Below are 16,502 nucleotides of genomic sequence, written 5' to 3'. Positions count from 1 at the left end.
AATACTAAGACATGGTCGGCAAACTTTTCCTGTAAAGGTTCATATAATTATTATTTTAGGTTTTGTGATGCATGGAGTCTGCTGCAACTACTCAACTCTGCTGTAGTAGTGTAAAAGCAGTCATAGACAGCACTGAACTAAATGGGTGGCTGTGTTCTAATAATAAAATAAACTCTTAAAAACAGGTGGCAGGCTGGATATGGTCTGCTGGCTGGAATTTGCTGACCCCTGCTCTAAAGAGAGAAGTGGGGAGCTAATAGATGAGAAAACTTTATAAATCATTCATTAGTATAAAAAACCGTAAAGTGATACGATTAAAATCTGGCATTTGGGTACCCAGGTCTAAAACAAAGTTATTTCTGATAGTCCCAACGGCTTAGGCAGTACGTAACCTATGAGACACGTTTTACTATTCCATTATTCCAGAAGAGAAATCTACATGCTTAGCGTGCTACACTTCAGAAAAGTCCCTTGGATCTATTCCTCTCTTGAATTATCCTGTAATTTTAGAAGCCTCAGACTCATTCTGGAGCATGGCAGGCAGCTATTCACTTTATCTGAGAATAAAAATCTATACAGAGGACTATATTTAATACCACGTAATAAGCCATATGGAAAAGAAAAAAAAATCTACTAGCTTTGGATACATCATGAAGAGCAACTATTTACTGAACTGGGAACATTTAACTGTCTACCGTAAAATACCTAGACTTCCTAGACTTTACAGTAGTGTAGAATGGATATGTGCCTGCCAGTGTGTGCGTATATTCATCCAAACCTGAAGAAGCAAAATTCCTAGCACTGAGTGTCCAGAAAACTTCTAAGTTAATAAACAGAGAAAAATATTTATAAATTACTGAGCAGATTGCATGTCATATCTCAGCACCTCAAAAGTGGCTGCTATCCCACTATTATAGTACAAACATTCGCTAATAAAGAAATCAGCTATATTTGTATGTTATACTGAAATGAAAATCTACGAGTAATAATAAACATGAACTTACCTGCAAATATGCATTTAGATCCTTTTTTCTCTTTTCTAAAAAATCTCTATCCATATTATTAAAAGTCTTTTTACCGGGAAGCTTTAATATGCTTGACAGATTTTCAAACTAGAAAACAAAATACATTCAGTAATCTTAGTTTTTTTTACAAAAACAGAAAAGTATTTTTTTCCAAGTGACAATTTCTCTACATATCAAAAGCATCTAGAACAGATTCTGTAATATATTAAGCCAAAACCAGAAAATATAAAATATTGTCCAAATATGTCCAAACCACAGTTCAAATGTTATTTATTATAAAGAAGTTATTTTCTAAGAATGACAAACATGGATAACTGATGAAGATATCCACATGGAGTTTCATTTTATACTCTCTCTGATTTTAAGACTGTTCAAAATTTTCATAACAAAAGGTTTTAAAAAATATTTTGCTATTCAATTGGCTAAAAAGAACTTATGATACAGTACTGAATACTCCTATTATTATTCGTAAATTATGTGTCTTTAATATTATTAAAATTAATAATAAACGTAAAAAATATATTTTGCTTAACAACCCTTTATCTTGTGAATAAAGTATTAGCCAAAAAATTTTTAATAATCAAAGTTATGAGTTCCTGGTTTGTTAAAAAAAACTCAAAGAAATATTTTATATTGATGACTTCAAATCAGTTAATCACTGTAATAGCTAATTATTAAAGGAAGAAAAAGCAAATTTCAAAATATAGATTACAGCTATATCATAACTCTCTATATATAACCAGTACAACACATACTTCTTCTTCTCCTACATGAAACTACATGAAAAATAAACTCATAGATAACTAAGAAAAAAACAAATTAAAAGCTATCAAGTATATATCTTATCTTTGTAAAGCCACAAACAAAAAGTAAGTGTACATACTTGAAATCTAGCATTTACAGACTCCACCTTCAAAAGTCCAGATATGTAGGAATCTACTGTGCCTTGATGAAGCACAGATTTTAACCATACCAGCTGCTGACAAAGTGGAAGAGCAAAGTCGCTGAGCGAAGGATTGTGATTGGCCAGCAATACCTAGTATCTAAAACTTCAATGAGCAGCCTCATTGCTTTTCCTTTGTGATACACATCCAGAAGTGCAACAAACTTTCTAAAACCATTCTTTGTTTAAAAACAACAATGCTTCTGTAAAGAAAACTCATTCCTGGTGCAGAGATTAAAGAAAAGAGGAAATGAAAAGGTGTAGGATAATTTTCATCCCGAAACTGGAAGATTCTGATAAATTATTAAATGGAATGGCAAATCAGATGGTCGCTTGGAGCTATAATGCGAACAAGTTCATTACATGTTAATGCATGAAACTTAAAAGCAGCTCTTTCGTCCTAGCCAAGGCGAAAAAAAAAAGGGGGGGGAGGGGGAGGTCATTTACAGCAGTGGTCCCCAACCGTTTTTGGCACCAGGGACCAGTTTCACAGAAGACAATTTTTCCACGGACCAGGGCGGGGCGGGTGGGGGTATAGTTCAGGCGGTAATGCGAGCAATGGGGAGCGGCAGATGAAGCTTCACTCCCTTGCCCTCTGCTCACCTCCTGCTGTGCGGCCCGGTTCCTAACAGGCCTCAGACCAATAGTGGTCTGCGGCCTGGGGGATGGGGACCCCTGATTTACAGGGAAAATGTTATGCTGCAGTGACAGTCACAAGTTGGGTGGTTCACGAAGTATTAGAATGGGTCCACACTGAATGAATGTACAGAGTACCTGGTTTTATGAATTAATTTTTTAAAAAATGACACCTTATAGAAGTACATTTACAGTTTTCAAGGTGTCCTAAAAGATATTTAGTTTCCTAGAATAGGACTTATCCATGGTATCTTAAACTACTGACTCAATTTTATAGAATGCATAGTTTATTCAGGCATTACCAGTATGTTTTATTCCCTAAAAAATCGTATGTTGAAACCTTAACCTCCAATACTTCAGAATGTGGCTGTATTTGGAGACAGGGCCTTTAGAGAGGCACTTAAATCAAATCAAAGCCCTTAAAAGAGGGAATTTGGACCTACAAAGAGACACAAGGGATGTGAGCACACAAAGAAAAAGTCATGTGAGGCCACATCAAGAAGGGGGCCATCTGAAAGCCAAGGAGACACGCCTCAAGAGAGACGAAACTTGCCAACACCTTGAACTTGGACTTCTAGCTCTCAGAACTATGAGAAAATAAATTTCTGCTGTTTAAGCTACTCAGTCTATGTTATTTTGTTATGGCAGACCTAGCAAACTAAAACACCAAGGCAATATAACAGTACTCAGCAAAGCAACAATTTATTTCCAAAACTTTAAAATATTAAAACTTACTAATAAAAAATTAAATGTAACAGTTATTTTGTTAGTCTAAATTAACCAAATTCCTTTTAAAATTATCTGTCTGGAACAGAAAAAGATTACAAGTATTCACACAAAGAAAATTTCGTATTATACCAAATCCCCATAAATTCGCAAGTAAATAAAAAGAGAGATATATGAGCTATGTGATTTTTTTTTACACTGTATATCTTAATTTAATTTTTTTTAACATCTTTATTGGAGTATAATTGCTTTACAATAGTGTGTTAGTTTCTGCTTTATAACAAAGTGAATCAGCTATACATATACATATGTCCCCATATCCCCTCCCTCTTGCGTCTCCCTCCCACCCTCCCTATCCCACCCCTCTAGGTGGTCACAAAGCACCGAGCTGACCTCCCTGTGCTATGCGGCTTCTTCCCACTAGCCATCAGTTTTACATTTGGTAGTGTATATATGTACATGCCACTCTCTCACTTTCTCCCAGCTTTCCCTTCCCCCACCCCGTGTCCTAACGTCCATTCTCTAGTAGGTCTGTGTCTTTATTCCCGACCGGCCCCGAGGTTCTTCATGACCAATTTTTCTTTTTTCTTTTTTTTCAGATTCCATATATATGTGTTAGCATATGGTATTTGTTTTTCTCTTTCTGACTTACTTCACTCTGTATGACAGACTCTAGGTCCATCCACCTCACTACAAATAACTCAATTTCGTTTCTTTTTATGGCTGAGTAATATTCCATTGTATATATGTGCTACATCTTCTTTATCCATTCATCTGTCGATGGACACTTAGGTTGCTTCCATGTCCTGGCTATTGTAAATAGAGCTGCAATGAACATTTTGGTACATGACTCTTTATGAATTATGGTTTTCTCAGGGTATATGCCCAGTAGTGGGATTGCTGGGTCGTATGGTAGTTCTGTTTTTAGTTTTTTAAGGAAACTCCATACTGTTCCCCATAGTGGCTGCATCAATTTACATTCCCACCAACAGTGCAACACAGCTCCCTTTTCTCAACACCCTCTCCAGCATTTATTGTTTGTAGATTTTTTGATGATGGCCACTCTGACCGGTGTGAGGTGATACCTCATTGTAGTTTTCATTTGCATTTCTCTAATGATTAGTGATGTTGAGCATCCTTTCATGTGTTTGTTGGCAATCTTATATCTTCTTTGGAGAAATGTCTATTTAGGTCTTCTGCCCATTTTTGGATTGGGTTGTTTGTTTTTTTGATATTGAGCTGCATGAGCTGGTTGTAAATTCTGGAGATTAATCCTTTGTCAGTTGGTTCATTTGCAAATATTTCCTCCCATTCTGAGGGCTGTCTTTTCGTCTTGTTTATGGTTTCCTTTGCTGTGCAAAAGCTTTTAAGTTTCATCAAGTCCCATTTGTTTATTTTTGTTTTTATTTCCATTTCTCTAGGAGGTGGGTCAAAAAGGATCCTGCTGTGATTTATGTCATAGAGTGTTCTACCTATGTTTTCCTCTAAGAGTTTTATAGTGTCCGGTCTTACTTTAGGTCTTAAATCCATTTTGAGTTTATTTTTGTGTATGGTGTCAGGGAGTGTTCTAATTTCATTCTTTTACGTCTACCTGTCCAGTTTTCCCAGCACCACTTATTGAAGAGGCTGTCTTTTCTCCACTGTATATTCTTGCCTCCTTTATCAAACATAAGGTAACCATTATGTGTGTGCGTTTATCTCTGGGCTTTCTACCCTGCTCCACTGATCTATGTTTCTGCTTTTGTGCCAGTACCACACTGTCTTGATTACTGTAGCTTTGTAGTATAGCCTGAAGTCCGGGAGCCTGATTCCTCCAGCTCCGTTTTTCTTTCTCAAGATTGCTTTGTCTATTCGGGGTCTTTTGTGTTTCCATACAAATTGTGAAATTTTTTGTTCTAGTTCTGTGAAAAATGCCACTGGTAGTTTGATAGGGATTGCGTTGAAACTGTAGATTGCTTTGGGTAGTAGAGTAATTTTCACAAGGTTGATTCTTTCAATCCACGAACATGGTATATCTCTCCATCTGTTTGTATCATCTTTAATTTCTTTCACCACTACCTTATAGTTTTCTGCATACAGGTCTCCTGTCTCCTTAGGTGGGTTTATTCCTAGGTATTTTATTTTTTTTTGTTGCAATGGTAAATGGGAGTGTTTCCTTAATTTCTCTTTCAGATTTTTCAGCATTAGTGTATAGGAATGCAAGAGATTTCTGGGCATTAATTTTGTATCTTGCTACTTTACCAAATTCATTGATTAGCTCTAGTAGTTTCCTGGTAGCATCTTTAGGATTCTCTATGTATAGGATCATATCATCTGCAAACAGTGACAGCTTTACTTCTTTTTCGATTTGGATTCCTTTTAATTCTTTTTCTTCTCTGATTGCTGTGGATAAAACTTCCAGAACTATGTTGAATAATAGTGGTGAGCGTAGACAACCTTGTCTTGTTCCTATCTTAGAGGAAATGGTTTCAGTTTTTCACCATTGAGAACGATGTTGCCTGTGGGTCTGTCATATATGGCCTTTATTATGTTGAGGTAACTTCCCTCTGTGCCTACTTTCTGGAGAGTTTTTATCATAAATGGGTTTTGAATTTTGTCGAAAGCTTTTTCTGTATCTATTGAGATGATCATATGGTTTTTCTCCTTCAATTTGTTAAGATGGTGTATCACACTGATTGATTTGCATATACTGAGGAATCCTTGAGTTCCTGGGATAAACCCCACTTGATCATGGTGTATGATCCTTTTAATGTGCTGTTGGATTCTGTTTGCTAGTATTCTGTTGAGGATTTTTGCATCTATGTTCATCAGTGATACTGGTCTGTAGTTTTCTTTCTTTGTGACATCTTTGCCTGTTTTGGGTATCAGGGTGATGGTGGCTTCATAGAATGAGTTTGGGAGTGTTCCTCCCTCTGGTATATTTTGGAAGACTCTGAGAAGGATAGGTGTTAGCTCTTCTCTAAATGTATGATAGAATTCGCCTGTGAAGCCATCTGGTGCTGGGCTTTTTTTGTTGGAAAATATTTAATCACAGATTCAATTTCAGTGCTTGTGATTCGTCTGTTTATATTTTCTATTTCTTCCTGGTTCAGTCTCGGAAGGTTGTGCTTTTCTAAGAATTTGTCCATTTCTTCCAGGTTGTCTATTTTATTGGCATACAGTTGCTTGTAATAATCTCTCATGATCCTTTGTACTTCTGCACTGTCAGTTGTTACTTCTCCATTTTCATTTCTAATTCTATTGATTTGAGTCTTTTCCCTTTTTTCTTGATGACTCTGGCTAACGGTTTATCAATTTTGTTTCTCTTCTCAAAGAACTAACTTTTAGTTTTAATGATCTTTCCTACTGTTTCCTTCATTTCTTTTTTATTTATTTCTGATCTGAAATTTATGATTTCTTTCTTGTGGGTCTCCTGTAGACAGCATATATACCGGGTCTTGTTTTTGTATCCATTCAGCCAGTCTATGTGTTTTGGTTGGAGCATTTAATCCATTTACATTTAAGGTAGTTATCGATATGTATGTTCCTATTACCATTTTCTTAATTGTTTTGGGTTTGTTATTGTAGGTCTTTTCCTTCTCTGTGTTTCCTGCCTAGAGAAGTTCCTTTAGCATTTGTTGTAAAGCTGGTTTGGTGGTGCTGAACTCTCTTAGCTTTTGCTTGTCTGTAAAGGTCTTAATTTCTCCATCGAATCTGAATGAATCCTTGCTGGGTAGAGTAATCTTGGTTGTAGGATTTTCCCTTTCTTCACTTTAAATATGTCCTGCCACTCCCTTCTGGCTTGCAGAGTTTCTGCTGAAAGATCAGCTGTTAACTTTATGGGGATTCCCTTGTATGTTATTTGTTGCTTTTCCCTTGCTGCTTTTAAGATTTTTTCTTCGTATTTAATTTTTGATAGTTTGATTAATATGTGTCTTGGCGTGTTTCTCCTTGGGTTTATCCTGTACAGGCCTCTGCGCTTCCTGGACTTGACTGACTATTTCCTTTCCCATATTAGGGAAGTTTTCAACTATAATCTCTTCAAATATTTTCTCAGTCCCTTTCTTTTTCTTTTCTTCTTCTGGGACCCCTATAATTCGAATGTTGGTGTGTTTAATGTTGTCCCAGAGGTCTGTGAGACTGTCCTCAATTCTTTTCATTATTTTTTGTTTAGTCTGCTCTGCGGCAGTTATTTCCACTATTTTATCTTCCAGGTCACTTATCCGTTCTTCTGCCTCAGTTATTGTGCTATTGATTCCTTCTAGAGAATTTTTAATTTCATTTATTTTGTTGTTCATCATTGTTTGCTGTTTAGTTCTTCTAGGTCCTTGTTAAACGTTTCTTGTATTTTCTCCATTCTATTTCCAAGTTTTTGGATCATCTTTACTATCATTACTCTGAATTTTTTTTCAGATAGACTGCCTATTTCCTCTTCATTTGTTTGGTCTGGTGGGTTTTTACTTTGCTCCTTCATCTGCTGTGTGTTTCTCTGTCTTCTCACTTTGCTTAACTTACTGTGTTTGAGGTCTCCTTTTTGCAGGATGCAGGTTCATAGTTCCCGTTGTTTTTGGTGTCTGCCCCCAGTGGGTAAGGTTGGTTCGGTGGGTTGTGTAGGCTTCCTGGCGGAGGGGACTGGTGACTGTGTTCTGGTGGATGAGGCTGGATCTTGTCTTTCTGGTGGGCAGGGCCGTGTCTGGTGGTGTGTTTTGGGGTCTCTGTGACCTTTTTATGATTTTAGGCAGCCTCTCTGCTAATGGGAGGGGTTGTGCTCCTGTCTTGCTAGTTGTTTGGCATAGCGTGTCCAGCACTGTAGCTTGCTGGTCGTTGCGTGGAGCTGGGTCTTGGCGTTGAGATGGAGATCTCTGGGAGAGCTTTCACCGTTTGATATTACGTGGAGCCGGGAGGTCTCTGGTGGACCAATGTCCTGAACTCGGCTCTCCCACCTCAGAGGCACAGGCCTGACACCCGGCCAGAGCACGAAGACCCTGTCAGCCACACGGTCCGTTCCAGGCTGTTCTTGGTGCCGGTGACAGAATGGAGTATAAGAAAGATGAGATTCTTGCCTCAGGGAGCTCACGGTCTCATGGGCAAGATGGGTAGGACAATCTGGAATACAAGACAGCGGAGCAAGGGAAGTTCTCAAACTCAGGAGACGAGCCTCTTGGTTACTTAAATCGAGCTCTGAGAAGCAGTGGGAGGCTGGCATGTGATCTGGGAGGAATGTAGGACAGCAGTAGCACCGGTGATGATCTAAGCCAGGCCAGGGGTCGGAAGACTTTTTTAGATTGCTGGTTTGTTGTAAAAGGATATAACTCAAAAACAGCCAGATGGAAGAGATGAATAAGGCAAGATATGGAAAAGGGCATGGAGCATCCATGCCCTGTCTGAGCATACCATGTGTTTGCCAACCTAGACGCTCCAAGGTATGTGATTTTAAAACAATATGAAACAGGTAATAATAGAAAAAGTAAACAAAGCAATTATTTCTTCAATGTGGGGCAGAAAATTCTTTCACCTCTACAAACAAATCAAGCTAAACATGAAGAAAAGATCTATTCAACAAGAACAATAGAACAGTTATGTCCAAAGTTATTAATTTCCTTATGAATATAATTAAAAACAGTCCTTTTAATATGGGCTTAAAAGTGTTTAGAGACCAGGCTTAACCTGGTCTCTAAACACTTTTAAGCTATTAATAGTTTATCTCACTCTATTCACGAAGTATTTTAATGAGATTATCATGGTGCCAACCATATATTTTCCACTACCCTAACTGAAAAATATACTTTCTGATTACTTAAGTAGTAAAATGTCATTTCAAAGCTTTAGTCCACCCAATCAAATGTCACCGTTAATTATGATTATTTTATTGGCTTAATAATAATTGTTTATTTTAAAACCCTGAATGAAAGATTCTCATGACTTAAAATAAATTTCACAGAACACCTATTGCAATTTATCCTGTGATAAGTTATTTTGTTCTAAGTTAAAAAGAAAAGAATATTTAATAAAAAATAAAAGAGAAATAATTTGTTTACATTCGTTATGTTTAAGAGTCCTCATACTTCTATGAAACAAGAGGGTTATATTTGGTAAGAATTAAAAACATTATTTGGTTAATGTTAAATTTAATTTAGATTTTGGTTATTCATAACTTAATGGATCAAAGATTTAACTGTTAACACTTAGTAAAGGACGCCATTTAAAATAACCATAGCTTTAAATTATACTGCCAAAAACAAAACCACCAAATGCCTTCCAGTGATCCCCATCCCTACTTTTAAACCAAACCCAAATACCTCTGCAAAGCACAGCACATACACACCCTCTTAAAATCAGAAATATACACTTATTCTAATTTTCCAAGGTATACCACTGATATTTTGTCACTAGTCCACAACAGTTAAGACTGGTTAAAATTTAATTTATTGGTTAAATGTGCAAAATCATTATAACATTCATGTTGCTTATAAAAAAATTCTTACCTTATTTACTTAGCTTTGGTCAATACCTTAGCATCACTCAGAGCTATTTAGAATCAAACATGGAATCAAGAAACAATGTAAAGTACGCAAACTTTAAAAACCTCATTACCTGCTCGGTGATCCTCATGTGGAAGTCATGGAAGTCACTATAACGACGGTAGGTTTTCCACATCTCCTCACTGTTTAGACTGCGCCGGTGCACAGTGATGGCATATAATGCGTATGTCTTGCCATGATCATTACAAACGCCTGCCACAGCATATGGGTCATAGTCAGCATATACTAGTCATTTAAAACAAAATGAAGAGGAACAAAAGACACAGAAAGGAGGAAGATGAAGAACAAAAACAAAAAGGAGAACATGAAATGAAGAAGAATTTGAAATGACAGACTGAGACAAAAGGATGTCACCAAAGGATAAAATAGATTCTCATCCTCTGTACTCATATCCATAATGTGTTATATATGATGGCTACATTACAAAATAACCTAAAAGTTTATGATGATACTGCCAACCACACAGTGATGTCTACTTTGGACTCTCTTCCCAATGAGCTTTTATTTATTATTAGTTATGATAACACAGTACCACCTCATAGTATAGTATTAGAGTCTCTTAAACTTAATAGAAGAAAAACAACAGAAACAAAATAATAACCTTCTGTACTAGCCTTCACTATTCAGCTGTAACTCGAAAGCTTTTTAACTGAACAGCAAGCAAAAGCTATAGGATAAGATCTATCTGCTCTTTTGGCAAATCTCTTTCTTGTTTAAAATATTCAACAATTTACAAGTGTAATTTATTCTGAAGACTGTTCTGAATAGTCATTTTCCTACTTAATTGACACAAACCATCCAAGTCAGGTAGTCTCGAAAAACAAAGCCTATTCCTATTTTGTACTAATCTTAAGTAAAAAGACGTATTTTGAATCATTTTGTCTTTCTCATGTTCCATTTCTCCCCCCTGTGTTGTATTCTATTCTAGATCATCACTTCAGGTCTCTAAAAGTTTACTGAGTCTCCACTCATTTGTACCTGGTCTGTTTCTTAATTCATCCACTCACCTTAATTTCAATAACTAATTTTTTTTACTTCTATAATTTTATATGGTTCTTTTTTTATAGTGTGGTATTCTTGCCTCATTTTATCTCTACGAATATTTTTAACAGACTCTTGGGCTAGGAAACCCTGTGGTACACAACCACTTGAGGATGGCTGAATCTAGGCACACCGATGTCACAATATAAGACAGGCTTTCAATTTCATATGGGTGATAGATACCATTCCCAACCATGACCTTGACATTCTTTGTTCTTTCCTCTGACAGTAGGCTAAGTTCTGGTTCCTCTTTCACATCAAGCCACCCTCTGTGACTCTGGGCTTTATGCAAATGACTGTGTTCCAGCTTCTCCTTGCCTTAGTCCATCCTGCCTCTTCTAAACTTGAAGGCATACAAATGCTGTCAAAATCAAGACAGCAGTCTTCATGCTCCTATAGGCTCCTTGGCTTCAACTCCTCTTCATTTCCCTAAATTTGCTTTTCCTCACGGCCTATTACACCTGTAGGTTTCCCCTTTTAGCTATTTTTATTCTATTGTTTTCAGCCCTTCGATGTGTGGGAAGCAAGATTTCCCCGAGCAGTTTAGACTACCATGTTGACCAGAAGTATAAACTGCTCTTCTAATAATAGATTATACTGATCCATAATTACAAAAAAAGTGGCCAAGCTTTGGAGCTGACTAAATATTTGTATTTTGTATATAATTAGGCAAAGAAGGGTCCATGCAGCTTCTTAGTAAATTATTTTAATAATATAACAGCTACAAATCTATACTGGCAAATGTAGTTGGACAGAAACCTCTCCCAGCCTTTCATTAAAATTTTTCTAAGATTTGCACTTTCTATTCAAAATTGTCCTTCATTCCCTTACCATCTAATATCAGTGTTCCTGACTTGACAAAATAGAAGACTAGGGATAGACTTGGGTCATCTTGCTGTCAGAGGCTTTAACTCTATTATTCACTGTTCCCCTCTTTCAAATAACCTTCACTCGGAGACCTATGTGGAACAAAGTGTACAACAATTTTTCATGACACGAGAGAACCACCATCACTCAACAGAGTTAGCAAGGCAACAAGGGAATGGCTTTACCTGTTGTGTTCAAGATAGGTTTGGGAAAGGATAATAGGAAGCAGGGGCCAATTAGGCAGCAAACCATAACCAATTAAGAGTTAATAAGAACAAGGAGAATAGCAAGAAATAGAAACGGAAAGAACAAAGGAATGTAAGAAAGCATTCTAAAAAAGAATAATCAGATTTGTCACAAATTGATAGGCAAGGGAGATCATGACTAGGATGCATGCACAATAGGAAGAACAATGGGGCTATTATAAAAGAAGCACTAAGACAGAAAGGTAATTTGATTTTAAAAGATAATGAGGTTACATATATTTTGAGATGACGGTGAGATATTATAGTGGAAATAACAGGTTTTATTTGCATTAGGACAATGTTACTACTCATAACAGGTGATGTGCAACCTCTTTGTTCCTAATCCATAACCAGACAAGGAACTAGGATCAGAATATAAATAAATCTCATCACTAAGCACATTGCCTAACTTAGCCAATATTTTTTAAAACAAGATTTCTCAGTGAAGAAGCCAGTACACTGTAGTCCATGGATCACTCCTTAAATAGCACTGCACTGGACTCTTAAGTTCTACTTTCCATCATAGAGATATTAAGGACATGGGATCCAGACTCAAAGAGACTCTAGAGCCCTACTCGTAAAAGAAATCTTTATTGAACAAACACTAATATATAATGCCCACCATGTAATTACGAATACAGTTAATTAGTCCCGTAACAATCCTATGAGGCAAGTATTATTATTTTTATCATTATCATTAATATCCCATTTTACAGATGAGGAAATTGAGATACAGAGATGTTAAGGAACTCATCCAAGTTCACCCAACTATTAGGTGGAAGAGCTGGGGTATGAACCCAAGCAATTTGGACAAAAAGTTGTGCTCTTAACCACCATACTATGCTGCCTCTTTAGTGTTTATACATAAATTTGTCTGACAGAAATTACAATTTATTAAAAATACTTAGTGTTATGCTTCCATATCTTTTAAGAAGCTAATAAATACTTGTTGAATGAATGGACAAAGCAGCTAGAAAACTAGAACCCTCAGAGAAGAGAAAGATCCACATAAGAAATATGGACATTAGTATCTTCTTCTACACACAAAAGTTTAAGGACTTAAAGAAAGAAACAAAACGACAAATTCTAAATGTTTGCACTTTAACAAAGGCTTTCATATTTAGAAGACAACTCAACAAAGAGGATAGTTTTTTAAAAGAATTTTAAAATTTTAAGGAAGGAAAAAGTGAGACAAATGTATCAAAAGCTAGAAAGAAACGCAACAAGACCCTCTGGTTTTATTGACAAGAGTGTTATCTAATGACCTTTAAGAGCAACGTATGCACCAACTATTTGTAAAAGGTAAAGGAAAAACTGAAAGAGCAATTATAGATAACTTATTACAGAAATCTGGTAGAAAACACAATGGAAAATTAGACTCCAGCTCCAGTGAAAAGTAAGAAAACAAGATCTTAAAAAAATAGATGCAAATGATCTTTAATAAAACTACACTTGTACTATTAAATCTCTTTTCAAATTATCTAAATTATAAGTATGAAATTGAACTGAGGTATTTATCTGTACGTTTATACTTCAGTATGTGATCTGACAAACACACTCCTATATTGTAGGAATAGTGAGAAGCCAGATAAGAAAGCCGTCATTGGCATTATCTAATAACCCAATAACAATGATGGAAATTGATTTTTTTCCTCAGTTCACTAGCCACTTTGCACATATGCTGATTCAGTCACGAACCTCACCTCATCCAAGCATTTCTTGAACTTCTATAAACTCCTATACCAAAAAACTTCATTTATCCAGATATCTAATCTGACTTTGCATGTATGAAAACAAGTATTAAACTAAAATCTGCCCCAAGACAATTTAATAAGAATTATGCAGACAATTATCAGCTAGACTCAAAGAAAAAGATTGGTTTCAAAGTTTATTAGCCATGACAAAATGCTTAAAATTTAACCTTTTTCAAATGATAACAGTGACAACCTTAAGAAAGGAAACACCCATATAATAATAAACATCATAGAATTTAATGAAGAACATGCTACAGAAAAAAAGTAATTTGAAAACATGACTACAAAACAGAAAAATGATTTATAAAAATAAATGTGGAAAATAATGTAGGAGTAATTATAGTCAATAGTTTTTAAGTAATAATTAAACCACAAAGTCTCTTACCAGTGTCTGAAATGTAAGCATGAAGTTGTACTGAGTCATCAGAAGACACATTTGAAAGGTCATCTAAAGACTGGGTGGTGGAGGGGGGTGGAATCAGAACACAAAATTGTTAAATTTGACAGGAAAAAAATGTTAAAGAATTCTACATCATATATAACATTACTCATCTTTGCCCTATGTAAGCTTTATATTACTTGTATCTTCCCCTGCAAACAATAATCCTATTTATACTAATAGGAGAGAGAGAACCTAAGATTAAGAAACTATAAAACAAAGTAATTTAGTAATCAACTTAATACATCAGATTATTTCTTCCTTCATTACCTGCCCACATACTATAATTTGCTTCTTCTCAATTATATATATTCAATACATGGCAAAAAAAAAATGTGGATAAAAATAAGCAGACATATTCTTAAATCAGCATTTCAATTTTAATTCTGAAATATACTAGAGTCAACTTTGTATTCTTTAACTTAACACTTTTGTTAACTTAGAAATAGTTTTAGTTAATTTAGATTCCTTATCTATAAAATGAGAATAATCGTACCTACATCAAAGGGTTATGTGAGGACTAAATGAAAAGACATGTAAAACATTTAGAAGACTGCCTAACACAAAAAATGTTAGCCGTTATTATGATTACTTACTAAATGAAGTGAATCTACAGTTTAAGATATTTTAAATAATTAATTTTCAAAAATTATTCCATAAACAAAAAGTATTACTGATCGATTCAGAATAAATCTTTTGTCTCTAAACTTAAAACTTTTTTGCTACATATCCGTACACCCACACATACACAGAAGGGAACGTAACGCATATAATGAAGGCAGACTGTAAGGAAAAGAATTAACACAACAGACTTGAAGTTACTCTCCTTAGAAAGAACTGCTTGCAAGGTTGGCCCTTGGACAATATCTGGGAAATTAGATTTAGAAAAGGTTCCCACCATTCCCTAACTGCTAAGAGTGGCTCACTCTACGTAAACTATCTGTACAAACAATGTGGTTTATGCTGAATACCTGCTTTCCTTCTGGGAGTCATTTTAGTATATGCTAGGCAGAGGGTGCCTGTGTGATCTGCCTCCCATAAAAACCCTGGGCACTTAGTGTCAGATGAGCCTTCCTGGTGGCAACATTTCACGCATGTTGTCATATTCACTGCTGGTGAAATCAAGTCTGTCCTATGTGACTTCCATGGAAGAGGATTCTTGGAAACTTGTGCCTGGTTTTCTCTGGACTTTGCCCCATGCACCTTTTCCCTTTCCTGATTTTGCTTTATATCCTTTCGCTGTAATAAATTCTAGCCGTGAGTATGACTATGCTGGGACCTGTGAGTCCTCTTAGTAAATCAATGAACATAGGAGTGGTCTTGGGGACCTATAACACACAGACATTATATGATTCAGACATATGTTACACTTTGAAAACCACAGGATTGAATGAACTTTGGAGTATTAATGTGATATTACCAGTTATTACTAAGAGTCATCTAAATGACTTAAATGAAGCCATGCATATGACATAAAGCCATTTAAATTAAGCAATTACAGTCCAAGAAGAAAGCCAAAATTCTATCTACTAAAGACTGATCATCAGGAGAAGCAAAATTTGATAATTCCATACAGATTAACCACAAATCAAGTGGGAGAACCATTCAATTAAATTAGGTCTAGTCCAGGCTTCACCACTGATACCTTAAGAGACTTTAGCCATATCAACTAGTCTTTCCTGTTTCTCAGCTTTCCCAATGTTATAATGGTGTAATACCTGTTCTACAACTCTATCAGGATATAAAGTGAATGAAAATACTTTGAAAAGAAATAGAATGCACTTATTTTTTTAAGTGCTCACCTGACCTACAATAAAACATTTTGACAGAAACAGCATGACCTTTGTTTTAGTATTATTTTTACATGAAAGATAGAAGCCCCAAAGGAAATGGAATATTCTACAAAATTTAAGATTGTTATCTACTGTAATCTTCTTCTAATTACAAGCTAGCACAGGGAATATAAAACAATCACCTTTTTCAAAAAAACATTATTATTATTGATAACCTTCCCTTGCAGGTAACATTTAAAAAGCTAAATGCTGCTTACTTATTACTTTAAACATGTTAGCATCTTATATACTATGCAACCCAGAAGTTGTTGAAAAACTCTGTATAATATATAAATGTCTTTTTAGCACATTTAAAATATGCAAGTAATATTATTTTCATTAAATATGATTTAAAAAATCCAGTGAGATATCTCTTAACCATTAGTCACAGGTACAATGCACATGTAAACATCAAGTAGACTGGGGCTTCCCTGGTGGCGCAGTGGTTAAGAATCCGCCTGCCAATGCAGGGG

General features: G+C 35.7%; 1 protein-coding gene across 3 annotated transcripts in view; it reads right to left on the bottom strand.

The window, feature by feature from the left end:
• Positions 1–16,502, bottom strand: part of SNX13 (sorting nexin 13) — a 143,728-nt gene that overhangs the window by 31,965 nt on the left and 95,261 nt on the right. For 2 of the 3 annotated variants that reach the window (XM_068550559.1, XM_068550557.1), the window contains exons 17-19: positions 14,144–14,213; positions 9,904–10,076; positions 1,005–1,112 (exon numbers count right to left, since the gene is read on the bottom strand). In XM_068550559.1, coding sequence (XP_068406660.1) covers positions 1,005–1,112; positions 9,904–10,076; positions 14,144–14,213 — 351 coding nt within the window. The remainder of the gene's footprint in view (positions 1–1,004; positions 1,113–9,903; positions 10,077–14,143; positions 14,214–16,502) is intronic. The other variant, XM_068550558.1, reaches the window with a different exon arrangement.

This window comes from Eschrichtius robustus, chromosome 8 (genome assembly GCF_028021215.1).
Source record: "Eschrichtius robustus isolate mEscRob2 chromosome 8, mEscRob2.pri, whole genome shotgun sequence".
Taxonomy (NCBI): Eukaryota; Metazoa; Chordata; class Mammalia; order Artiodactyla; family Eschrichtiidae; genus Eschrichtius; species Eschrichtius robustus.
Note: the sequence above shows the minus strand (reverse complement) of the source record. Positions and strands in the feature narration are given on the sequence as shown.